This window comes from Macaca mulatta, chromosome 6, assembly GCF_049350105.2.
Source record: "Macaca mulatta isolate MMU2019108-1 chromosome 6, T2T-MMU8v2.0, whole genome shotgun sequence".
Classification (NCBI taxonomy): domain Eukaryota; kingdom Metazoa; phylum Chordata; class Mammalia; order Primates; family Cercopithecidae; genus Macaca; species Macaca mulatta.
Genome location: NC_133411.1, coordinates 9,768,371 through 9,796,296, shown reverse-complemented (window position 1 = coordinate 9,796,296; position 27,926 = coordinate 9,768,371). Strand labels below are relative to the sequence as shown.

At 38.6% G+C, this 27,926-nt stretch overlaps 1 protein-coding gene across 1 annotated transcript in view; it reads left to right on the top strand.

The window, feature by feature from the left end:
• The first annotated feature begins 2,457 nt into the window (after positions 1 to 2,457).
• Positions 2,458 to 27,926, top strand: part of LOC114679013 (uncharacterized) — a 141,501-nt gene continuing 116,032 nt past the window's right edge. Inside the window, exon 1 of the mRNA XM_028850058.2 lies at positions 2,458 to 3,101. Coding sequence (XP_028705891.2) covers positions 2,922 to 3,101 — 180 coding nt within the window. The 5' untranslated portion in view covers positions 2,458 to 2,921. The remainder of the gene's footprint in view (positions 3,102 to 27,926) is intronic.

Here is a 27,926-nt window from a genome sequence, read left to right as displayed (position 1 = left end):
CAGCCTGGGCGACAGAGCGAGACTTCATCTCCAAAGAAAAAAAAAGAAAATGTGGCATATATACACTGTGCCATATATACTATTCATCCATAAAAAAGAGTGAAATCGTATATTTTTAACTGGAGGCCATGATCCTAAGTGGACTAATTCAGAAGCAGAAAATCAAATATGGCATGTCCTCATTTATAAGTGGGAGCTAAACAGTGGATACACATGGATGTAAAGATGGAAATACTAGACTTTGGGAACTCCAAAAAAAAAAAAAAAAAAGGAAAGGTTGGGGGAGGATGAGGATTGAAAAATTACTTACTGGGCATGGGTACAACGTTCAACATATGGGTGATGAGTGCTCTAGAAGCCCAATAATCCCCACCATTATGCAATATGCCTATATAACAAACATGCACATATACTCCCTGAATCTAAATAAAAAATAAAATATGACACAGTGAGATAAGAAAGGCTGTGTCATAGAGGAGTGTTACATGTAGCTATTTGCAACTACCTGGGACACTGATAAGGCTGTGGAGTAAACATTTCCTGCCTCCAGTCATAGGAGTCATCTGGGATTTAATTACTGGGGTTCCTTTCTCCTTTACACATTCATGAAATAAACATTAAGTTTGAGCAATCATTTTCCTCTGGAAGAAAAACAGCTAAGAAAATAGCTGTCTATTGCAAATAGTGCCACAATAAACAATCACATGCATGTGTCTTTATGGCAGAATGATTTATATTCCTGTGGGTATATACACAGTAATGGAATTGCTGGATCAAATGGTAGTTCTGCTATTAGCTCTTTGAGGAATCACCGTACTGCTTTCCGCAGTTGTTGAACTAATTTACACTCCCACCAACAGCGTATAAGTGTTCCCTTTCCTCTGCAACCTCACCAGCATCTGTTATTTTTTGACTTTTTAAAAGTATGACTAGTGTAAGATTGTATCTCATTGTGGTTTTGATTTGCAAAATCAACTTAAATGCCCCTCAATGACAGATTGGATTAAAAAAATGTGGTACATATACGCCATGCAATACTATCCAGCCACAAAAATGAACAAGATCATATCTTTTGTGGAAAGATGGATGAAGCTGGAGGCCATTACCCTTAGAAAATTAGTGCAGGAAGAGAAAACTAAAAGCCACATGTTCTCACTTAAAAGTCAGAGCTAAATGATGACAGCATACGAACACGAGGAAGGGAATAAAAATCACGGGAGCCTATTTGATGGGGGAGGTTGGGAGAAGAGAGAGGAGCAGAAAATATAATTACTGGGTATTGGGATTAATACTGGGTAATGAAATAAGCTGTACAACAAACCCCAGTGATATGTGTTTACCTATGTAACAAATCTTCACGTGTATCCCTGTACCTAAAATAAAAGTTAGGAAAAAAAAAGAAAGAAAATAATATAGCTATCTGTCACAGAAACATATCTAGAAAATACCCGAGTCACCTAATGGATTATCTATGGTAAACATTTAGGTATTGATTAACCGGAAATATATTTTAAATAAAAATGATGTGATTATGTTCTAAATCTTCCTGGAGAGCTGTGCAGCCACATAATGATGTCTGAAGGAGATACTGGTATTAGATACCTTAGTAATTAAACCTTTGCCTTGTCTCACCTTAATAACTAAAGACATTAAATGCCAGGGAGTTCTGTGAGTTATTGAATGTTCTAGAGATAGAGGTATTGTTACTAATCAGAAGAAATGCATTAAGAAGTTTTCCTACCTACTGTGAACAACTCACCAAACAAAAGGCAGATTCTGTGTTAGTCATCTGGGATCTACTTGCATCTTCCTCTAAAGAATAGGACTTAGTCTTTTTACAGTGGACAACCATGAATGGACAGTTTAGAGGGGCGAATTGAATGGTAAGAAGGACCCACTATGACGTGTGTATGTGTATATACACAACTGCATATGTATATTTATATATAAGTCATGTAACTATACATAATTCCCCTTTATAGGGAGAACAGTAACTCTTTCTCCTCCTCCTTGTTTTGGAGGGCCTCATTACTGCATTCTAATGGCCTCTTGGGTTCCTTGTGTGTCTCATTCCCCAGGGCCTTTGAAACGGCGCCCCACAGCTGTGCACAAGGCCATTGCCACGCAAGGACTCCGTGCCCCTTCTGGAGACCCACAGGATCTGGGCTGGGATCTGTCAAAGCCCCTCTTTCTTACTGGCTCTCCCTCCACATCTGACAATGCTTCCACAGACCAGGCCCGACATCTCCACTTTCCTCCACCACCACTTGCAGGACCCCCGAGCCCCCGGAATAAAACCTCCAGGGAGTCGCCACGCAGGGGACCCCGGATTCCTGCGCCCGGGCTCAGGTCACGGAGGGCGGCGTCCAGGCTGCCCTTGGAGAGGACCAGGGCCAGGTTGAGTGCAGGCCTCCAGGAAGGGGCGGGCCCAGCCCCTCAGGTGCGGCAAGGGCCGCGTCCCAGGTTGCACCGCGCTTGGCCTCCCTCCTTGCTGTCCTCAGGGACGGACCCGGGTGTCCTGGGCTCTGGTCCTGCCCCGCCCTCCACGCGTCGCACCTCTGGCTTCAGGGGGAGCTCCGTGGGCCGGGATTTGGGGGTGGTGGTGGCTTCCTCTGGCCCTGGCCCTGGGGCTCCGAGACCTCTCCGGGGAGCCGCAGCGGGTGTAGCGGAGCTGCCGTCCCAGGGCTCAGCAGAGGTGCCTGGGGAGGAGGACGCTTAGCTCAACCCAGGGGAGCCGCCGCAGGACAGGTCCGCGCAGGACACAGGGCCCTGCCTGAGACGCGCGCCTGGACTGCAGGCCCCGGGCTGTGGCTCCATTTGGCAAGGGAACGTCTTATGCACTATCCAGGATTGGTATCTGATGTAAAGCTGGATAAGGCTCCTCCCCCATCTGGAGTCTTGCACAGGTGGAGGGAGAAAGAATGCGAACCCTCTTCTCCTTGCCTGGGCCCAGCGGCGACCAATTGGTGGGCTGTCGGCCTCAGGTGTTTCGCTCTGTCTTCCGGATCATGCGGAGTCAGAAGAAATACGAGGAAGAAGAACTTGGAGAGGGCCTTCCTCCCCTGTGTCGCAGGCCACTGGGGGCTGACTCCCAAATCCAGGTAAAATAATGCTTCCCCCCACATTCCTCGCATGCTCCTGCAATTCCGTACTCCAGGAGATGATGTGGAGAGTAGAATCGAGTTTTATGTTCCTTTGGGAATTTTTAAAATAAAGTTTGTGAGTAGGCACACTATGTGCTTTTGTTTGTTTGTTTTGCTTGTTACAGTAGGACTTTAACAAGCGTTGGCGGCCAGGTGCATCATCTCTATCCCGAGAGGCCTGTCCAGGGCAGCCCAGCTTGTCTGCTGTTTGCGCTGCAACTATAAGTTTTGGGAACAGGACAAACCCACTTCACAACAGTTCTCTGAATAATACTTGAACTCTGAATAATTACCTGAACTCTAGATTCTCAGAAAGAGAAAGAAGTCCTGCCTTGAGTTTTTTGTGGAATAATTTTATTCTTCTCTAAGAGCTAAAAAGGACAGATTCTATTTGCAACTGTGAAATCACCATCCAATCAGATGTCTTCTTTTTAGATTTTCTCTTTATGTTTTGAAGTGAAAACCAGAAATCACTGGTTTATATATTCACAAGATTTTGTACCCATCACCATTAATTTTAGAATATTTTCATTACCACTTAAGGAAACCGCTTACCCATTAGCAGACTTCCTTTGCTCCTCCTCCCCCCACTGCTCAACACTAAAGTGCTTTTTTCTCTATAGAATTGCCCTTTCTAGACATTCTATATAACTGAAATCATACAAACTGTGACCTATTGTGTCTGATTTCTTTTATTTAGCAGAATGTTTTAAAGGTTTATCCATGTAGTAGCATATATGGAGATTCTACATATAGAATCTCAGTCTGGGGTATCTAATCCCAGCTTTTTATGGGCGAATAGCGTTTTATCGCATATATGTACCATATTTTGCTTATCCATTTATCAGTTTATAATTTGGGTTGTTTCCATTTTTAGACTATTGTGAATGATGCTATGAAAATCTGTGTACAAGATTTTGTATGGGCTGTTTTCAATTATCTCATACGGAGAACTGAGAGTGAAATTGATCTGTTATATTGTAACTGTATGTATAACTTTCTGTGGCGTTACCAGAGTGTTTGCCAAATTATTGGTGGCTGTTGGTATCCATTGGCTTATGGCCACATCACTCCAGTCACTGCTTCTGTCTTCACATCTCCTGCTTTGGTAATCTATGTGTGTGCGACCCCTTTCCACCTTTCATAAAGATGTTTTCCATGGCATTTAGTACTTATTGGGATAATTACAGATGATCTCCTCATTTTAAAGTTCTTAATTACATCTGCATAAACTTTACCATATAAGGTGATACTAGAACATGGACATATCTTTGGGTGCAGTTATCTATGTAACATAGTGTCTTCCTAGGAATTTGTTCATTTCATCTATATTATCAAGTTTGTTGGCATACAACTATTCAAAATATTGCCTTATAATCTTTAAAAAGATTTGAAAGTCTGTAGTAATGTTTCCTCTTTAATTCCTGATTTTATTAATTTGAACATATCCATTGTAATCATCTTTGCCAGTTTTCTTATTGCTTATGTGAAGGAGTAGATATTGGAGGGTCATTACTTTGCCATTACAGAAGTGGTTCTTACCAGCCGCTTTTTCAATATGAGATACATTCAATTATTTTAATACAATCTCCCTTATGGATCTCAGATGAAGAGTAAAAGAAATCGTTTTCTGTATGATTGTACATTACATTCACCTTTTGAACAACGGCCGGTGAAATGTTCATGGCCCGTGCTTGCAGAGGTACTATCACCTTATCACCTTTGAAAAATCTGAAAAACATACAGCTCAATATTTTTCTTCAGTTCTATCCATCAGGATAAAAATCTCCGTAATTTTTTTTTTCTATGCCTGCTTTCTTTTCTTCTTAGCTGGGAAAGCATTTTGTCAAAATTGTTGCAAAATATCTGAATTCTGGAAAAATAGAAAATGCCAAGTAATATTTTTATAATGTAAAAGAAGCCAAAGTAGACTTTATATCTGCAGAGACACTGTTGGAATTTCATAGGGAAAAATTTTTTTTAAATTATTCTTTTTAAGTTCAGCTATTAGCAAGATATTGAATAGATATTATGACTTTCTGTAACACAGAATATATGCTTCTGTACCACAAAATATATGCTTTGTTTATAAAGGCTTAAATATCTGTTTTTAATCAAAATTATAGTTATTTTTCTTGTACGTAATTTATGACAATTCTTTGTGAGTAACTCGTTCTGATTATTATAGGGCTAGTGATGGTTCAACACTAAAAAGTCAACTTGGAAAAATTTAGCTAACTTCAGATTTTAATTTAAAGTTAAAACTTCAGCTTATCTCACTTAATTCATTGCATCTGCACAAAGAATCTCAGTCTGGGGTATCTAATCCCAGTTTGGGTCTTAGCTATTGTGTCTTCAGGATATTAAAGCCACTTTCGTAGTATATTTTATTTCAACCGGAGTTTTTTACAACTTAGATGGAACTTAGCTTTATTGAGGGCAGACCTTAAACACTCTTTACCCTGAGTTCTATTAGCTTGTGTTAACCATATGGCTGCGGTGGCTGGCACGAAATTAACCAATCCTAAATATTAGTATGGCTTAGTCAAACTTTCGTTTATTACTAAAGATTTATCACTGCTGTTTGCCATGGGGGTGTGGTTGAACAAAGTGTTTTGAGTTGCATTTGTGCGTGCTTGATACCTGCTCCTTTTGATCTGGGTGATCTAGAGGACATTTTCACTGGGGTGGGGATGCTTGCATGTGTAATCCTACTAAGAAGTAATTAATAAAAAGGCCAGGACCAAACCTATTTGTTTATAGGGTTGGGTAGACCCATCTATACATTTTCAATGTCTTGCTTTGAATGAATAAGCTACCTTAACTGCATGTAATTCTTTTTTTTTTTTTTTTTTTCTGTTGGAGTCTCACTCTGTCACCCAGGCTGTACAGCAGTGGCCTGATCTCGGCTCACTGCAAGCTCCGCCTCCCGGGTTCAGCCGTTCTCCTGCCTCAGCCTCCCGAGTAGCTGGGACTACAGGCGCCTGTCACCACATCCGGCTAATTTTTTTGTATTTTTAGTAGAGAAGGGGTTTCACTGTGTTAGCCAGGATGGTCTAGATCTCCTGACCTCGTGATCCACCTGCCTTGGCCTCCCAAAGAACTGCATAGAATTCTTAAATGGAAAATTAAAATATAAGAAAGAAAGAAATAAGTATGGTTGTTAACAGTTCTGGGAATTCAGGGTCTTTAAAGTCGAATTGGCAGAGGTTTGGCTGAGAGAATTTCTTATAATTAGAATACGGTTTATTTAGGGTGTGATATATTGGGGCAGTGCTTTCAAGGAATATGCTCAAGGTATTATATTAGTATTAGGGTAGATATTTAGTTATATTTATCACACCTAATGGAGGATTTATTTGGTAGGAGGGTCTTAAAATTTGTTAGAAAATTACATCAATTGAGGGGGAGCTGTTGGGGTATTCATGGTTAAAATATAATTTCTGAGCTCTGACTGGGTTACTTTTTAGTCTCTTATTTTTGGGGTTTGGCAAAGGTACGTTTACCTAGGTTGATGGTAAAGTCACAGATTGGGGGAAGGGGAATTTGCATAATTAATTGGAAATAGTTCTAGAAATTGAGCGTGCATGCGTGCGTGAGCGTCTATTGATTAACTGTTATGTCTTTCAAGCATGAATTAATTAACACCTTTATGGTTATTACGCCAGCCTGAAGTATTCAATACAAGCTCAGTTTCTACAATTGATTTGGCAGGAATCAAATCTGAGTTCGTCCACAGCAGGTTCGTCAGGGACCAGGCCATCACCATGCTGTGATAGCATCCCCCAAAGTTAGAAATACCAAATGCATGACAGTGCTCCCGTGACTGGTTAATAGGGTGGTAGTCATTAGTCCATCGAGATGTCTTTTTTAAGGGGAACATGTGGGCAATCTTAGTTTTATGGCCCTGAAGTAAGAACCAGATGCCAGGTATCGTTTCAGTACAGTCACCCCCAAGTGTCATGGGCCCGGAGTGAGCAGGATAATACTCCCTAGCGGAATGATGACTTCTCGGAGTTTAGTAGATTAAGAGACCAAAAACTGACAGGAGATATCCATGTTGACGAGGGACATCTTGACTAAAATGTGCTATATCTGATGAACAAATGTATGTACTAGGTAATATTAAGGGTTTATAGTACGGGTCAATATCCATGTGGATTAGATTCGGTTGTACAGTCAATAATACCCAATTTATGACAGTTGATTAAGAAATTCTTAATACGTGCTTATATGTATGCGGGCTAGATTTATGATGTATTGTTATGTATGAATGTACTATGTATGATCTAGCAATTATAGTCCTGTATATTATTCATGGGGACTAGCAGTAATGCACAAAGTACATAAATGCACGAATGTAATAGTGCTAATTGATTAGTAGTGACATGGTAGTCAAAGTATGTGCTGAGAAGGAATTCAGGGAATAGTTTAACTAGAATTTCAGCTTTGGGTGTTGATGGTGAAGTGGGATGCTTTTTCCTTGAGTTGTCCTGGGGAGGGGATTCTCCATTTCTGGTTTACAAGACCAGAGTATTAAATTATACTACTACAAGGGCATCTGCATTTAAGTAGCTTATTTTCAATTAGGCTGGTGAGTGGTATAAGGGTGAGAATGGTAGAGAAGTACATAAAAGATGCCATCTGCCGATGCCAATAAAAGGCTGCCCTCCAATTCATGTGAGTGTAAATAGTTAGGCCACTAAGATTCAGAATAGGCATTGACCCAACAGTCGGATTATGCTTTTTTGTTTAGACCTGTGAAATACAGGAATAACTGTTAGAATGAGAATGGAGAATTCAAGGGGCAGTATGCCTCCTAGTTTGTTAGGGATGGATCATAAGATTGCCTGTGCAAACAAAATGTACCACTCTGGCTTAATGTGGCGTTGGGTGTTGAGGGGGTTGGCCAAAGTGTTGTTATCTGGGTCACCCAGGAGGTCAGGCCAAAATAGTACTAGAGTTATTAGAAGGAGGAGGAGAAAAATTAAACCTAAAATATCTTTGGTTGTATGGTAGGGGTGGAAGATAATTTTGTAATTTTGTGAGGGTCTGACGAAACCCCTGAAGGGTTATGAGATCCTGTTTCATGTAAGAATAAACGTTGAACAGCTGCTAGGGCTGTAATGATGAAGGGTAAGATGAAATGGAAAGCAAAGAATCGTGTAAGTGTGGCTTTGTCAACTGAGAATCCACCTCATATTCATTGCACAAGGTCAGTTTGAATATATGGAATGGCTGATAGTAGATTTGTAATTACTGTAGCATCAGAATGTCTGGCCTCATGGGAGCACGTGGCCTCATGGGAGCACGTGGCCTCATGGGAGCACGTAGCCTACGAATGCTGTTGCCATAGTTGTGAGGAGGAGGATAATGCCGATATTTCAGGTTTCTAGAAATGTTAATGATCTATAGTATTAACCTCGGCCAGTGTGTAAGAAGAGGCAGATGAAAAATATTGAAGCTCCATTAACATGAAAATAGCGAACCATTCAGCCGTAGTTTTACATCTCAGCTAATATGAGTGACTGAAGAGAAGGCAGAGAAGAGAGGTGTCTGATGTGTAGTGTATGGCCAGAAACAGTTTGGTAATGATCTGGAGGGTTAGGCAGGCACTAAGTGAGCTGAAGTTTTATCATATAGAAATGTTAGATGGTATGGAAAGATCAATGAATGAGTAATTAATACTTTTTATTCGCGGGTATGTTTTGTGGATATTGGCCATTAGCATTCTTATAGTTGAAATACAACAATGACTTTTCATGTCCTTAGTCACGGTTATAGTCCATGTGGGAATAATGGCATGTACTATATTTTTATTAAGTGTCTCTTTGGTGTAGGGTTTGTAGGTTTCTCTTCGAAACCTTCCCCTATTTACCGAGGTCTAGGGCTTATTATTAGTGGTGCTGTGGGTTGTGGTATTGTGTTGAATTTTGGTGGAGCTTTTGTGGGATAGTCTTTGTGATTTATTTGGGGGGTATGGTAGTTGTTTTTGGCTATACTATGGCGATGGCTACTGAGGAGCATCCTGAAACACGAGGGTCAAGTATTAACATCTGAGGAGCTTTATTATTAGGACTATTAATGGAGTTGATGCTGGTTCGGTCAGTAATTGAGCACGATGGAGTGGGGATCATGATTGATTTTAATAGCATAGAGAGTTGGATGACTTTTGAAGGTGAGGGGGCAGGGTTATTGCGTGAAGATTCTCTGGATGTGGCTGCCTTGTACAGTTATGGGCTGTATTAGGGGTAGTTGCTGGTCGATCATTATTTGTTAGTATTTATGTTGCGATTGAAATTACTCGGGATAATAGATTAGATAATAACATGTGCCAGGTTTTAAGTAGGAATTCAAGTGCCAGTTTAGTGAATATTTTATTGATGATGATTTTCTATCTAATGCAACAAAATATTGGATGATTCTTTAATACAAAAAGCTCCATTTTCAAAATAGTTTTAATATTCAGACAAAATATATTCTCAAATATTTCCTCAACCTAGACTACAGTAATATCAAAGGATGCTATGAGATCCAGCCAGTGAGGGTCACGAATGTGACTCCTTGTGACAGTGTGAGTTACTCCCACCTAGGAGGTATGTAGCAGATGCTCACTTGTAAAACTCTTACTTTTATTACTAGATCCCACATGAGCCATGACTGAAGTCTGGGTAACTATGTACAGAAACATCTCCTGTAGCATAAATCCCTTCAGTATTGTTTAGCCTATTTTGATTCTGCATCTGCCTAACAAAATTCATCCAGGCAGCCAATGTCTGAGAAAAATACCCTGGATGTAATGAACAGGAGGCCAAATTAATAGAAATGTTCACAATGAAGAGCAATTTTTATGAAGAATGTATCCCAGTTATTGAATGCTACTGTTTCCCTTGAAGCCAGTATGAAACACTAGCGTGCAGAATTTAAATTTGTGAAGTTGTTACAAAAACATACACTGGTCTTTAAACATCGTGCTTGGGTCCAATTTATAGAAACACATTCTCTGCTATGGCTGAGATTAAAAACTCTCCTTAAGCCTGTAATATAGTATAACCTAGCTACACTGGAGTTTGGACACAATAAATTATAATATTTGAATGGTGTTAATCCGTAACTTTCTTTTCCAAAAGAATGACCAAAGTCTTGTAATTACAAATTCTAATTGGTATTTCAAAATAATATAATGATTTATATTCCTTTGGTATATACCCAATAACAAGACTGCTGGGCCAAATGGTAGCTCTAAGTTCCTTGAGAAATCACCAAACTACTTTCCACAGTGGCCGAGCGGCAATATTCACAATAGCAAAGAACATGGAATCAATGTAAATGCCCATCAGTGGTAAACTAGATAAAGAAAATGTGGTATATATACACCCAGGAACACTGCATAGCTGTAAAACAAATGAGACAATGTGTTTTGCAGCAACTTGGATGAGCTGGAGGCCATTATCCTAAGCAGACTAATGCAGGAACAGAAAACCAAAGACTGCATATGCTCACTTGTAAATGGGAGCTAAATATTGAGTACATATGGACACAAAGAAGGGAATAATGGATACCAGACCTAATTGAGGGTGGAGGGTAGGAGGAGGGTGAGGACTGAAAAACTACCTATTGAGTACTATGTTTATTACTTGGGTGATGAAATAATGTGTCCAATAAACTTCCATGACACGCAGTTTATCTATAGAACCAACCTGCATATGTACCCCTCAAAACTAAAATAAAAGTTTAGAAATAAAATATACAATACAATACAATGTGTTTTTTTCAACCAGAAGTTCTTTAGCACATGGTAGAATTTTCTTTTTTATTTTTTTATTATACTTTAAGTTCTAGGGTACATGTGCACAATGTGCAGGTTTCTTACATATGTATACATGTGCCATGTTGGTGTGCTGCACCCATTAACTCCTCGTTTACATTAGTTATATCTCCTAATGCTATCCCTCCTCCCTCCCTCTACCCCACAACAGTCCCTGGTGTATGATGTTCCCCACCCAGTGTCCAAGTGATCTCATTGTTCAATTCCCACCTATGAGTGAGAACATACGGTGTTTGGTTTTCTGTCCTTGCGATAGTTTGCTGAGAATAATGGTTTCCAGCTTCATTCATGTCCCTACAAAGGACATGAACTCATCCTTTTTTATGGCTGCATAGTGTTCCATGGTGTATATGTGCCACATTTTCTTAATCCAGTCTGTCATTGATGGACATTTGGGTTGGTTCCAAGTCGTTGATATTGTGAGTAGTGCCGCAATAAACATACAAGCACACGGTAGAATTTTCAATGCAGCCTGCATGCAGTGGGCCAGACTTAGCTCATTAGCGTGTTCTATGGGCTGGCATCATTCTCAGGGGCTCCTCTCCACAACCCTGTCTCTGTCTCCATGCCCCTTACTGAGCTATACAATCTGGGGAAAAAACAAAACAATACAACAACCAAAAACTCTGTCCTTCAGAATTTCCTGTTCCACATCTGTCATGTAAAGGTAATGAAATTGAATCCTGTACTTTGTAGGACTGACAAGAGAAGCAGATAGGATAACTTGGGAACAGGCACTTTATAAACCCAACAACTTCTCCCCCTGAAACTTCAGGCCATGTGTCTTTTCCTCTGATTCAGCACCCACTGTCTGGATTCACTGTGGGTCTCAGCAGTGGAAATGTTAGTGTTTTTCAAAAAACTGTAACCAATTTCGGATCCACATATCTCCTTCTTTTATACATAAACATATGTAGTCTTCAAAGAGCTTTAGATATATCCAACAGAAATAAATAATAATGTATTTGGTTAAAAACAAACAATTTGCATCTTTACAAATAGCTTTGAATTTCAATTCTTTCAAAACAACAGTGGAAACAAAAGAGATATTAAATATTGAAGGAAAAATTCGACTCTGATAGTTTTATTTTCCTTAATATTTTCCTCAAAAGTGGTTGTTGACCTCTGACTATAGCATATATACCATCAAAAATTGTCAAATTTATCTTTACCGGCACCTGTAAAACTTACACTTTACAATCAAAGTTCTCCATATTAACGTGAATTAAATTTCTTCAGTTACCTGACATTTAATATGCAATGTGAAACAGAATGAACACGAGAAGCGCTTGGGTCTACTGTGTGCATTCTACGTTCAGAGTCCATCTGCACTGCTGACTGGCTGAGGCATCCTGAGCAAGTCACCCAACCTTTCTGTGATGTTCTCTCAGCTGGGTCACGGGGCCTGTGCTGGCTCACTTTCGGTGTGAACTTGACTGGATTAAGGAATACCTAGAGAACTGGCAAAGCATGACTTATGTGTGTGTATGTGTGTGTGTGTGTGTGTCTGTGTGTGTGTGTGTGTGTGTGGTGTGTGTGTGTGGTATGTGACATGTTTCCAGAGGAGATTGACACGTAAGTCAGTGGACTAAGCGGGGGAGATACACTCTCAGTGTGGGCAGGTACCACACAATCAGCTGAGGAACCCAAATAGAACAGAAAATGAGAGAAGAATTCTCTGTCTCTCTCTTGAAGCTGAGATACTCTCCTTATCTTCAACTCCAGGTTTCACAGCCTGTGGACTCTGGGATTTACACCAGTGGCCCCCTGGATCCTCAGTTCTTCAGTCTCAGAATGAGCATTATGTCATTGGCTTCCCTGGTTTCTGAGGCTTTCAGACTTAGACTGGGCCATGCTGTTGGTGTCCCTGGTTCTCCAGCTTGCAGATGGCCTGCCATGAACTTCCCAGCTATAATTGTGTGAGCCAGTTACCCTAATAAACCCCCACTCTATCTATCTATCTATCTATCTATCTATCTATCTATCTATCTATCTATCTATTTATCTATCATCTATCTAATCAGCCATTCATTCTATTGGTTCTGTCTTTCTGGAGAATTCTGTCTAACACAGGGCGCTCTGCAGGCTGAATGAGTCAATATACCTGAAGCCACAGGTCTGGGCTACTTTTGGAAAGCACAGGACACATGTCATTCAGATGAGTCTCTGGGGAGCTTATCCCCACCCACGCAATGCTCCTATTCTCGTCTGCACATTAATCCTGAACACATGAACTTTCGCGATATGTTCACCTTTTTGTATCCTTTTCTAGACTCAGGGCTTCACGAGAGTGGGGACTTTTGAGTTTCTTCCGTTTGTCCTCACTCCATGTTGTGAAAAAAAAAAAAAGTTGAGCAAAAGGTTATTTAACAAATGACTGAATGAGTGAGATTGTACCAGTTGAAACTTTTGATAGTCCCATAATCAAGAACAAACTTGTGGACCTGACGTTAAAAGTCCTCCACAATCTCTCTGCAGCCCACCTTGCAAGCCAGGCTATGCCAATGAGACTTACTAACATTTAGTTTCGTGACCAACTGAACTGCTTTTAGCTCTCACAGCAGGCTTCATTTTTTCCTCCTTTGCTTATATTTTCCTTTCATTATCTATCTTCTTCCAAGGCAGTTACATAAATTTAGTAAAAATACATACTGAAAAGAAACAGGATTATCATAAACATAAAGTTTGAAATTATTTTCTTATAGTGTTTTAACCGTGCTTGGAATTCAGAGACCGTCAGCTGATCTCTTCCTACCAACCAGGAGGGCCTCCCCTCTTATGTGTTGGGTTCTTTAGTCAGTAGATTCAGTTCATTCAGGACATCTGTGAAATTTTCTTCTAGTGTATTTCTGAGAAAATTTTCTATTACCTGGTGGAAAATAGTTCTTTTATTAAGGCTGTCTTATGCTTTCCTCTAAGTCTAACTCTGAGTAGATTGGAGTCTGTTTTTGTTTGTTTTGTGTGTTTATCTTCTGTTTGCATTCACTGTGATTGTCTCAGGTGAAAGAAACAAAACAGACTGCTTGGCTGAGGCTGCCTGAGTGTCTGGCATTTGTCTCTGCCTTCTGCTCCCAACTCCTGAACTCCAGTCACCAGCTGAGGGTTGCATGGCCCCCATGCCTTTGAAGAGAACCTCCGACTCCACCTCTTTATGCATATCAGCTGCGTTCAGCCTGTGTGCTTTTGCTTAAGTCCTACTATGCACAACCCTGTCTCCCTGGAAAGAGTAGCCAAGCCCTGCACAAACAGATGGTCACCACACAGCTCAAGAAACCAGGAGACCAAAGTCTTCTCGCCTTATACCTATGTAAACAGCACAATTTTAGATCACATTTGCTTATATTTACTCACACAAAACTTTCAAAATCAAAACCACCTGTCTGCCTGTCCACACAAGTTCAAGGTCAGACTACAAGGCAAGACTCCCGACAGGAACATCAATCACTGCATAGGGATGTTGAGGGACACCATGATCCCAAGTCTGTCCACAAGGTCCTTCTCATGCCTACTTTCACAGGTTCAGTCCACCCTACTGTGTGTTCCAGAGCTGTTCTTTACTGGACTATTATTTTTAATAATTGCAATAAAATAAGATAGTATAGTTTTGGTAAATAACCACAGTGTACACCCAACTTTTCCATGGCTTCATCTGGTCATGTGTGGTATAGGTGTACCCAGGACAGAACACTCACTGTACACGTGGGTAGATCTGAGAGGTACTCAGACATAAATTCTCTCTTCAATTTGTATTTGATTTTCACAAAATTTAATACATATTTTAAAATTCCTATTAATATCTGCATTTTGGCCTTTTAGTCAACAGGTTTTGTGGCAATTGTGTATGAAGAGTAATTTTGCACCTCAGGAAATCAGAGCTAGAATCTAAGAACAGAACAGCTTGCGTCTTGGGGTCATCTTAGAAAGTTTCCTCAGTAAATAAACTAGCAATGAACTAAATATCATTTGAGAAATATATTCTTTACAATCCAATTTTATTTCATTTTTCTAAAAATGTGAAGTGAGAAACATACATGGAGACTCCTTGAATTTCAGGGCCATGTGTCACTTAATGTGGGTGCTTAGCCCCTGTCACTGTGTCTAACTCATGTGAGACATTCAGTGGAAATACTTCTATTTTAAAAATGCATTTCTTTGATGATTAGTGACCTCAAACATTTTTTTTAAATACCTGTTGGCTATTTGTATATTTTATTTGAAGAAATGTCTATTCAAGTCTTTACCCTATTTTTTAATTACTTGTTTGTTTTTTGCTGTTGAATTGTAGGAGTTTCTTATATATTTTGAATATTAATCTTTTATCAATTGCATGGTTTGCAATTCTCCCTTCCATGGATTGCCTGTGCAATCAGCTGATTTTTTTGCTTTGCTATGGCAGAAACTTTTTGGTTTGATGTAGTCCCACTTGTCCATTTTTTGCTTTTGCTACCTGTGCTTTCTGTGTAACATCCATGAAATCATTGCCAATACCAATTTCAGAAAGCTGTTCACCTATGTTTCCTTCTAGACTGTTAGTTTCAGATCTTGTAATTAAAACTACAAAGATATTACCTCACACCTGTCAAAATGGCTATCATAGAAAAAGAGAGAGACACTAAAAGTTCACAAGTACGTGAAGAAATTGGAAGTCTTGTACACTGTTGGTGAAAATGCAAAATGATGCAGCCACTATATAAAAAAGTACAGGGATTCTTTAAAAAATTAAAAATAGAATTATCACATAATGCAGTAATCCCATTTCTGAGTATTTATCCAAAAGAATAAAAGTCAGGATCTTGAAGAGATATCAGCACTCCTATGTTTATTGCAACGTTATTCACAATAGTTGACCAGTGAGAACAATGTAAATGTCTATCAATAGACGAATAAATAAAGAAAATGTGGTGTGTATATACATGTATATCTATATAGCTACAAATATATAGTTATATATATAAATACACTGTATATATACAGTATAAAATATACTACATATGTGTGTGATACACACACACAATGAAATATTATTCAGCCTTAAAAAAGAGGAATTCTGTAATGTGTCATAATATGGATGCACCTTGTGTACTTTATGGTAAGTAAAAAATGCCAGTCACAGAAAGACAACTACTGCTTGATTCAACTTACATGAGGTAACTGAAGTAATGAAATTAGAATTAAAAAGTGGAATAAAGGTCACCAGTGCCTAGAGGTAGGGAGAAAAGGGGAGTTACTAATGAAAGGGCATAAAGTTTCAGTTAAACAAGACGAATAAGTTCTAGCTCTCTGCTGTATGATGTTGTACCTGTAGTCGACAGTACTCTATTACACCCTGAAAATATGAATATTTTTATTCTAAAAACTGAGATGACACCTCTTCCCATTCCCATATTCTCTGCCCAGTTTTTTCTAATCTGATTATGTACCTTTCTCTTTGTAAATAATACGTATTTTAAAAATTATTTTTCAGGTCTATTTTCTGATCCTAAAATACTCTACGTAAATTTGGAACTAGTAAGTCTCTTTTGTTCCCTCAGTGCTGATGGTTTTCTGGGAAAAAAAATCTTTTCACATGCTTGCATGGATTAAGCCACTTTGCCATGTCCTTACTAAATCAGGTTCTTCTCCAGTAATCCACCTTATTGATCTGTGATCAATATTGGAGCTATTACATATCTGCGACAGAGGTAAAACTGAGGTACATCAACTGGTTCATTAGGGACCCATTGTAATAATCCAAGAAGTCTAATGTTTAGATGAATGATCAAATACTTATTTTAGTTCAATTTAAATAGTTTTTAATGGAATTTTATATAATTAAATGATAATGTTAGAAGCTGAAAGACAACCTGTTATGTAGTAGGCATTCAAAACAAATTATTGAATGAATGAATATAAATAAATGTAAAATTTCTACTCAAAATTCAAGAAGACATTTTTAAAATAAAAATGTAGAATTTTAATAATACCCTAAATCATGTTTTACAATTAAATATACATAGAATATTATTTTACTCAATGGAAATCTAGAAAAATATAAATACGATCTATTTCATTTTAGAAATGACCCATAAATTTATAAGTTTTAACTGGTTTGTCCAATACAGTTTATCTGTGGTAATAGTAGCCCTTTATAATGCCAAGATAAAACTACAGAATTAATTGTTATTTGTCAAAAAACGCAGCTATCAGAAAAAGAAACAGCACGTGGCAGGCTTCATAATTTAGAAGCTCACAGAACCATTTTAATGGGAAAACTACTCATGTTAACAGGCCTAACAAACTGGACTAACATCCTTTTTTCTAACACTTCATTTAGCCCTGGGTCATGTTATAATGGTTAATTGACTTTGAACACTGAAGTTATTATACACTAAATATCCAGGGACTTTTTTTTTTTTTTTTACTGCTAACTAGGTATTGATTATAAATTACTCTGAAGGTCAGAAAAAAGTGTACAACTCAGAAGTAATTGAAAAATAAAAACTACTTGAAGAAAGTAATCAATAGCACATGAGCTACCTACTACTTTCCTAATCTCATAGGCAAAAATCAACATATGATCCACAAATTACAACTAACAATCAGTGAGCCATATATTTAATGTTTGTAGCTTATGTTGTTTAAAAATCCATCTTGCCTCTATTTTTTTATGCAAAAGCTTCTACATGGTTAAAAACCAGTTTTTATGGAGACAATGAAAAAATGTTTACAGAATATTTCCAAATATGTAAAAATATCTCAATGACAAAAATATTTTAGGAATTCTAAAACGAATGAAGGAATAAAGAAAGTCATTCTGAAAATTATTGTCCAAAATTGCCTTTGTTTTAAAATACATGTACCAAAGTGCCTTTTCGTCATTTTACTTTTGCCTCTTTCCAACTTATTCCTTTCTTATTCAAAAGTTTCCTTCCTGTGGCCAATTTGAATGCTCAATATTAGAAAAGAATTGAAGACAAAATAAACTTGCTAACCCTCATGATCTCTGTTACTTTGAATGTCAGCTTACTTTATAAGCTATATGTTTGCAAACGTACAACTAGTTGAGACTGTGGTTTCTACAGTGTATTCCTGCTTAAGCGTTTCTGAAATCCAAGGGTTTGACAAAAATGTAAACTTGCAACCTAGATAATAAAGAGGAGATCAGATTAGGAAGACGTAATACAAGAATTAAAGAAAAATAGTAGTGATGCTTTTAAATTTTAGTTAGTTCTAAATGTGTTTGAAAGATATATTAATTAAAATATGAACAAATAAATTAAACACACTAAAAATCTTATGTGACACAATTCAATATGCAGGTTGTGAAATCATTGCCAATCCTGTTCATTTTCCTAGCAAACTGTCAAGAAGGAATGGTGGTTGTTGAGACTACATATTCCATTCTTTGCTTCGCTTTGGGAGCTGTGTTACTGGTTTCCAAGAGACAGATCTATTGCATTAGTTTGTAAGAGCTGTCATCACAAAGTATTACAGACTGAGGGCTATAAAGAGCAGACGTGTACTTTCTCATAGCTCTGGCGACTAGGTCAGAGATCAAGGGTTTGGTTCTCCTGAAGCCTCTCTTCTTGACTTGTAGGTGCCTACTGTTTCCTGCGTGTTCGTGTGGTCTTCTCTGTGTGTCTGGGTCCTCCTAATCTCTTTTCCTTATAAGGACACCAGTCATATTGGATTAGGGCCCATCCTAATAATGTCATTTACCTATTTGCCTCTTAAAGACTCTAGCTCTAAATACAGTCACATTCTATAGTATTGGGGGTTAGGTCTTCAATATATGAATGGGGGGCATAATTCAGTCCATAATATATGGTAACATAATAATTTGTATAATTGCTTTTATAGTTTGTATATAATTAAGATGTAAAATACGATGCTTTGATATGTTAGGTTGGTGCAGAAGTAATTGTTGTTTTGCATTACTTTTAATGGCAAAAACTGCAATTACTTTTGCACCAACATAATGCATAGTAAAATGATCAATAGTCAAATTAGCACATCCATTGCCTCCATAGCGACCTTATTTCTGTTAGTAAGGAATAAGCATCTAAGGTCTACTACCTTAGCAAATTTCCAGTACACAATACGGATTATTAACCATAGTCCCCATGGTGTACATTAGAAATCAAGACTTATCCTGCATTACAGCAACTTTGTACCCATTGAGCTCCATCCCCCTGCCGCACCCCCATATCTCTGTCCTTGACAACCACTGTTATACTCTTCTTATTACTTTTATTTCCTTTATATATATCATTGGTTATATAGAAATATGAAAAAGTCACTAATTTGAATATGATGAAAATAGAATTCAATCTTTTGATAAGTTATTTTTTAAAAATCCAAACAGAACCATAATCTGCTCTGATATGGCTCTGCATGGTTCTCACTAACTTTCATAAGGATAATAGCAAGTATTTAAAGATGGAACTTGATTCTGAAATGTTCATAGCATTGGTGACACCAACAAGGTTGTCTTTTCATCCTTATTTATCAGCACAGCATCGTATCACTTATTTATACCTTCTTAGTTCAATGAAGGATACAGGCTGGAAGCCACAGCCTGCAGTTCTAGTCACACTCACGAAAGCATACCAGAAATACAAGTTAATGTTTCCAGAACATGGAATGTACATGGAGCAACTAGAAACTAATGATTGTAACCCAATATGAGAAATGCTAAATTTCTGTGAAAATAGACTACACTATGGCTTTCCACCTTGTCTTCAGCCAGCCTCCTGTGTGAAACTTCAGACACACTTCATTTTTTTTTTTTTTTTGAGACGGAGTCGTGCTCTGTCGCCCAGGCTGGAGCGCAGTGGCACGATCTCGGCTCACTGCAAGCTCTGCCTCCTGTGTTCACGCCATTCTCCCGCCTCAGCCTCCCGAGTAGCTGGGACTACAGGCGCCCACCACCATGCCTAGCTTTTTTTTTTTTTTTTTTTTTTTGTATTTTTAGTAGAGACGGGGTTTCACGGTGTTAGCCAGGATGGTCTCCATCTCCTGACCTCGTGATCTGCCCACCTCAGCCTCTCAAAGTGCTGGGATTACAGATGTGAGCCACCGCGCCCGGCCCAGACACATTTCTTAATGCAGCCTCACTTTAGATGAGGAAGATTCTTGTGAAGGGAAGCGACATCTCCCACACTCACCTACTAGCAGCATTAACTATTCCTGAATTACAAAAAACCCACCTTCCGTATTCTGGACTGTGGTAGCAAACCTAAAACACAGTATGAGTAATTAATATTTACAAACAAGAACAGCTTGGACTAACTGTGCATTGCAGCATAATTAAGTATACTTTTCTAAAACATTAAATATTTTGCAGATAATCAGTTACATGTGAAAATGTAAAAGATATCAACTGTTATGCCATACAATGCTAAAAAGTAAGTGCAAATACACATAAATCATGATTTCTAGTACTCAGTATTAATTTAAGGAAATATGAGAATTGGGAAAATAAGTTTATAGACTGAGAAATACTTTCTCCTCTCCAACTTTCTAGACCATCAGAATAGGATTTTTTATTTTCCTTGCTACCTAAAAGTCTTAAAGATTTAATCTCTGTTGTTTTTTTTCAGAAGATAGATTACTTGAGCAGTGAATTCAGACCAAGAAAACCAGCCCCTCACTTTATCTATCTATATTTCATTTCCATCTGGATTGACACTGACACTTGTCCTTTCCACAACCACTGAACATTCATTATTGAGACCCGCAAAGTCACATGTTTGAGTTTACACTGTCATCCACCAGAGATATCTCTAATGAGTCTCATGCCCTTCGAATGGCCAAAGGCAGAGGATTCATTTTTTATCTTCCTTCCACATCACCCCTCAAAAGGTGTCTTCCAAAATTAATCTAAATTTAAGTTTAGAACCCGTCACCAAAATGCCAAAACTGCAGTCTTCCAGTGTTCTCTAGTCAATGGTTTGAGAATTAAAAATAAAACAACTCAAAATAAAAACAAATCCAAGAGGAAAAACAAATCCTCTTGTTTAGATCTAATTCTCCGGTTGGTTGGCCTGAAATTTCCCTCTTTCAGGTCTTCACAGCATGTATTTGTGATCTTCATTGTACTCTAATGAGAGCCCTTTGTTAAGTTTCTGATTCCATTTTCCACCAAGGCTTATCTTATCACTGGACTGCACCCCTGTGGGGAAAGAGACATTTCCCACAGAGAGGGGCTCATCAAGTGTCTATTGAATTCAAGTACTGGAAGTGCTGTGGGTCTGATGGACAGATAATGGCAGAGTTATCAGAACATAGAGAATACTTGTCTCACAGGGAGAGTGGAACTTTGGGTCAATCCTCATAAGAAAGACGAAGCTGACATTACTCATGGCCTTTTCTCTCCCTTCTCTTTGGAATACTTCTAGACTGACACAAAGGCAATATTATAGAGAAGGTAACTATCTGGCAGTCACCATCTAAGAGACATTTTGGCATACTAGAGTGAATCATTGACAGAAAAACAGGAGTCTTGTTTGTCATTCATCTTCAGAAAATTTCTACAATCTTAGCAAACATACATTTTAAAATAAAATTGGGAAAGAATTGCAAAGACTCCAAGTGTAGTGCACATCTCTAAAATAGTTCACGGAAGAACCATGGAGGGAGACTGTCTGGCACGGTGCTGAACAATGAGTCAAAGCTGATAACACAGATGCCACCCGGTCCCTCATCCACTAGCTCTGATGTCTGCACATACTGTTCACCTGTCTGCTTCAGAGAGAGAGAGAACAACCCTCCAAAAGAATGGGTCATTTGACCAAAGCATTATTGAGAGGTAACTGATAGCAACGTTGTTCTAGGACAGATGGAGTAAAAGGTTTTCATCAAAAGTTCCATTTTAAAACCTTACCTAGCAAATTTATCTTCCTGTTGCAATTTGGTTTCTGAGAATCAGATGCTGAGTTGGAGTTTGGGGCACAAATGGGAATTAGGAGTCCAACTTGTGAAAGAATGGGGCAGTAGCAGGATGGGGCAGGAGAAGAAGTTGATCTGTAGAAGATTGACAAAGCCTTACCCAACACAGCCAGGAACTCTGAAACCAGTAGTACCTTCAGGCCTAACTGGTAGACCTCCATGTAACTGCCTTCTTCAATCACTGGGGTTGCCCCAGAAAAGTAGACATGGGGCAAGGCTTATCTCCACAGCTGAGGCATAGCCTGAAGGAACTGGCTCCCACACTCTGCCATCCACACTCCTTGTAGCTGAGCAGCAAGTGCTTGCTTAAAGGAGGATCTAGGAGGTTGTATTAGTCAGCATTCTCCAAGAAGTAAAACCAACATGACAGAAATAAAGATAGACAATAGATACGTGTATACACAGAGAGATAGCGATAGAGGAAAAGATAAAAGATGTATTATAAGGTATTGGCTTATGTGATTGTGGAGTCTGGGAAGTCCAAAACCTGCAGGGTGGTCTGCAGGCTGAAGACACAGCAGAACCAATGGTGCAGATAAAATCCCGGAAGGACAGTCTTTTTTGTTGTTATATTCAGGACATCAGCTGATTGAATGAGGTCCACCCACATTACGAAAGGCAATTTGCTTTACCCAAAGTTTACCAATTTAAATGTCACTGTCATCTAAAAGCACCCTCCAAGTTGACATGGAAAATCAACCAGCACAGAGGTTGGTGTTGATATCTGTATTGATCACATTCTTCCAAAACCCTCTTCCTAGGCACCCACATCTTATGTCATCACCCTGTCACCTCATGGAGTGTTCAGATGTTTTGCCTCAACATCTTTAATACACAGAAAGTCACTTTTCCTCAAATTCCAACTAGGTGGCAACTGACAGGACACACCTGCCTAAGGCAATACACAGGCCACACTGAACATTCTCTTTCTAGTCTCACCCCAACACCCCAGGAGGCTTATTGACACATTGTTTCCAAATGCTGTGTCATTATTCTGAGATCTCTGATAAATTTGATACTTTCCATTGTCTTACAATTATGTGTAATTTGTGTAAAAAGTAAGCAAAACAAATAAGTAACTTCACTTCTGAATGTAAGCCCCAGCCAAACCTCTCAGCCAAAAGCTGTTACAAGGAATCAGCAGTGGCAGGGTGACCTGGACATGCTGGGCAGAGCCTGCAGTTTCAGGGCACCTGCTTCAGCCAGCAGAAGGGCAGGGATTGCATTGCATCTTTGGCCAGCCCTGAAATCCAGATGGACCATGGAGTTGGTAATTTTTTAGAGTCACTTTGGAGTGTCACATGAATGTTAGGATATTGGGAGACTACAGGATTTCACGTTTGAAATATTATAATAAGGCAAAATCATTTCAGGTTTTTAAGACCAAAAGTCATTCCTAACATCTGGAGTTGTTTTCACCACAGGTCAGCGCAAATCTTAGGCAGGCATCTTCTATTGTCTGTAAGAATGCTCTCCTTCTCTCATTCATCCCAAGGACAATTTTGTCTCTGACTCCCACACACCAACTGCGGCCACCAGGCACATTTTCTTGAGGTGTATGTACTTAACTCAATTAATTTTGTGAGAAATCTATAAGAAATATGTGGTCAAAGAACTCCTTAATCTTAGAGAAAGGAAATGAAAAAGAAATACATGGTCACATACCATTCAAAACAATAGGTAAGAAAAAAATAGTAAATTTCATAATATGCAGAAGTTAAACTTCAGCTTCACATTGGGATGATTTGGATCTTGTTCATAAATCATTTTTATCGCATGTTTATCATCTATGTCCATTTTGAGAAGTCGAGAACCTGAGGGGCAATCAGAAATAAATAGAGTGACCCAAAAGACATTTTAGGCATTGTTTGGAATATAGTCTTGAGTAACTGTGATGAATAAAACATTTAAAGCAAGAGTCAAGAAAAGTATAGAAAAGTCAAAGAAACAGAATAGAATGTCCAAAAATAGACTCACATTACTTTGACAATTAGCTTTTAACAGAGATTTCCAAGATATGTAATGAAGAAAAGATTTTTTAACAAATAGTGCAAGAAACATGGCTATCTATATGGATAATAGTTGCCTCAACTTCTAACTCACACCATACATACAAATCAATTCAAGGTAGATCAGATAGCTAAGTATAAGAACTAAAAATTGAAACCTTTTTAAAGAAAGCATAGAAGAATGTCTTTGCAACATGGCAGTAGGCAAAGTTTTCTTATAAAAGCTATAAAAAGCACCAGATATACATATATATTTCAGATAAATTGAAGCTCATCAAAATTTAGCACTTCTGATCTTTGAAAAATTATTTTAACACTAAAAAAACAAGCCAGAGTTTAGACGAAAAACATTTGCAAAGCACATACCAGATGAACAACTTGTATCCAGAATATTGAAAGAATTTTGACCACTCAGTAAGATAACCACTCGATTTAAAGATGTGTGCATTTCAATGTATTAAATTTTTATCTCAACAAAAGAAGTATAAAAAATCAGAGTCAAGTTGTAAGGGTTGAGAGAAAAAAAAGTAGCACTGCTTTAGTGTAGGTCTGAAAGCTCACCAGAACCTGTAATACCATGTGTGAAATGTTCTAATATTGAAGCCACTTCAAATATTTGATAAGTGGGAATTACCTTCATGCTTGTCCTACATATTACCTGAAGTTTAACAAACTCAACACATTTGCACCTACTTTTGCATTTGCTCATTCCATTCCTTTTCTTCGGAATGCCGACTGTTCCCTCCCTTCTGTCTACTAAAATCTGTTTTATCTTCAAGACCTGTCTCAAATATCTCTCCTGGGCATTCTCTTGAATTTTTGTCCTTGTGAATTCTAAAACAAGCATTACACCCATTCTCCAGAATTTACTACTTTGCCTTTGGAGAAGGTATTTGGACCCGAGTTTCTCCTCTCTCACTGTGAAGGCTTGCACATTCGGTGTGCGCCTACCTGGTCCTCATACACGGTGGTTGCTACTTGAGATATTTTCTGAATGAGTCAAAGAAATGGAATTCGGAGGCTTGCAAATTTGCCTTGAAGATTTTTTGTTCATAAAGCGTTTTTATCAGCGTATTTCCTCATGCTGAATAGCTCCGCCCTCACTTCATTTGTTTATCTTGTCCCCTACGTCTATACACTAGTTCTCACTCTACATAGAAGAACCGCGTTTCTCCTCCACGATGTTTCTCATCCTGTTGCTTTGTGTCTCTCCACCTCCTTTCTCAGACCAGCTTTATTGCTAGAGTTATTCCATAGATCGATACTCTGACCAAGAGAAAGTCCTTGTAAAGAGACTGCCAGTTGAGTGTGCAAATCACAGATAAATGAATTTCCAACATTATATCTCAGAGCAAAATGTGACTTTGGGGAGTTGCCCAAAGGAAAATACCAATAAATCTCATTTAGCCACCTCACAAAGCACCATGATCATTCCTTTGGATCAGAAGACACAAAGTTTCCATATCAACCTATGTGGATATTACAGTTATAAACACTCTGTCCCAGAAAAGGCAGTGGCACAGTTTCCACATTACCAAGGAGGTGAGTCAGGATTGTGAGCATTATGCACAAACTTATATCCCATGTTTAATAGGAATCTGGAACATATGTCTCAGAGATGTTCTCTGTGCTCACATTCCTAAAGGCAGGATATCAGCTCAGGAAGGTCAACTCTGGGGCCCGTCTGATCTCATGCACAGCCTAGCAAAGCTTCAACTACTGCCCACGATGCGTTCTCTTAAGATCCAAATCACTGAAACTCGGGCAGAAGCAAGCCAGTAATGAGCGCGAACAAGGATTCAGAGTCAAACATCTTGTCAAAGCACCACACTTGTGAGCCTCACTATATTTATAACGACAAAGCACACTGATATGACAACTGGACAACTAATCAATGTCTTGTTATTTTTGTAGTCGGGGAAAAAAAATCAATTCTATGCGTAATGAGATTAAGACATTCAGGAGGTGAGGGTTATGTACATCTAAACCTATACATCAGCTTTATTTCTTATGCTAGAAATGAAGTAAGTCTGATCTTCATTGCCAAGTGTAGATTTTATTGTTGCGTTGACTTTGAAGATTATAGCAAAATTCATCAAAGTTTCAAAGGGAAAGGAAAACTTTTGTCTATTATCTTTTTAATCTCTCAATAAATGCAGCGTTTTTATTTTTCCATTTCCATAGACAGAACCAAGATTAACAGTGATACCTTTTATGAGAAATACTTGTATAGAACAGTGTTTTCCAACCTGTCAAGAGAAGTTTTGAGATCTTAAATTCTTAGTTTGGAAAGTTCCATGGCTTTGCTTGGAGCAACCACGATGCACACCAGGTGCAGTGATGAAACCTGTGGTTGTAACTCATGTCAGATCCCATTTCTGTGCCTGTGGACCCTCTATAGTCTTCACGCTGAGAGTCTGAATATACAGGCAACAGTCAGACCATATAAAAACAGAAATCAGACCAAAATTCTGGAGCAACCTGCAAAGGACACCAACTCATTATTGACAGTAACCAACTCAGAGAGGCAGCCTGCTCTCTAGAAGTCAGACTTGGCAGGGAGTCACACCACTATCTGCATCTTCTCTGTTGGCAACAAGTGACAGATTGCTGTAATTCCCTTATCAGGAATCAAAAAAGGGAGAATTTAAATGACCCAGCCAACATCATCGCCACAGTGGGCCACAGTCATCCAGTATCACAGCAAACCAGCTAAAACTTAACCACACAAATTCATGTGCTTATGGCAGACTGTGCTTTGCAATGGAATTACGAGGGCAGTCGTATCATCCCATTTGGTACGTGTGGTGGCTTGACAGCTTCCCCAACTCTGGTGCAGGGACTCTGTATTAAATAGCTGTCTATAAAATTGCTAGGATTTCCTGTCTCCTAAGCAAGAAGTTGACTTCTTGCTTAGGAGACTAATGATACCACCAATTTGATATTCTCTGGTCAATATTAAACACTGTTTGTTTTCTTAAAACAGTATACCTTTAATTATAGATACGAAACTATTCCTCGATCCACATTTTTCTCACAGAGTTCTCAGGATGAATTTTCTTCTATTATTCGTCCATAAGAGACTAAATATCACCTTCTTAAATTTCATTATACTATAAGAAAGTCACTTTAATTTTTTTTGGTCCTGATAATTCTCTTTTCTATGGAAGGAGTAGAAGAAGATAGTATCTAAGTTTTTATTTGAAGTTTTCCAGATTTGGTGTAAGGAACAAAGGAAAGAAGAAATGAAGTGTATTAGTATGTTTTCACAGTGCTATGAAGAACTACCTGTGACTGGGTAATGAAGAAAAGACATTTAATTCACTCACAGTTCTGCAGGCTGTAGAGAAAGCATGGCTGGAAGGCTTTGGGAAACTTACAATCATAGCAGAAGACAAAGGGGAAGCAAGCACGTCTTACCATGGCAGAGCAGAAAAGAGGGTGAAGTGGGAAGTGCTACACACTTTTAATCAACTAGATCTCATGAGAACTTCATCAGAAAAACAGCAAGGGGGAAGTCTGCTCCCATGACTCAAATACCTCCCACTGGGCCCTTCCTTCAACATGTGGGGATTACAATTCAGTAAGAGATTTGGTAGGGATATAGACCCAAACCATATCAGGAAAGATGTAATGCACTTGGATGAAATGAAGAGAGAAATGTGTGCTAAAGTCTCTTTTATATGTAATATCCATTAGGAAAACTTTATGATTACTTTACAAGCCCCTGGGGCAGGTGTTAATATTAAATAATGAGAACTTACAGTAGGAAGACTGATTCATTGTGATCTACCTGTCAACACTGTTGTGAGGTTAAAAAAAATCTATGCAATAATTTAAAGCCAATATAGCTAGACTCTCTAAAGCTTTACATGATTTACATGATGTGATTTATCTTCAAATTCTCTTTGCAATTAAACACGGCAATGGTTGAAATTAAATAGAAGCCTTAGAGGATAAGAAGTGATTTTTGCCTTTAATATAATCTTAAAGGCAAACATCCTGGATTTTCCAGTT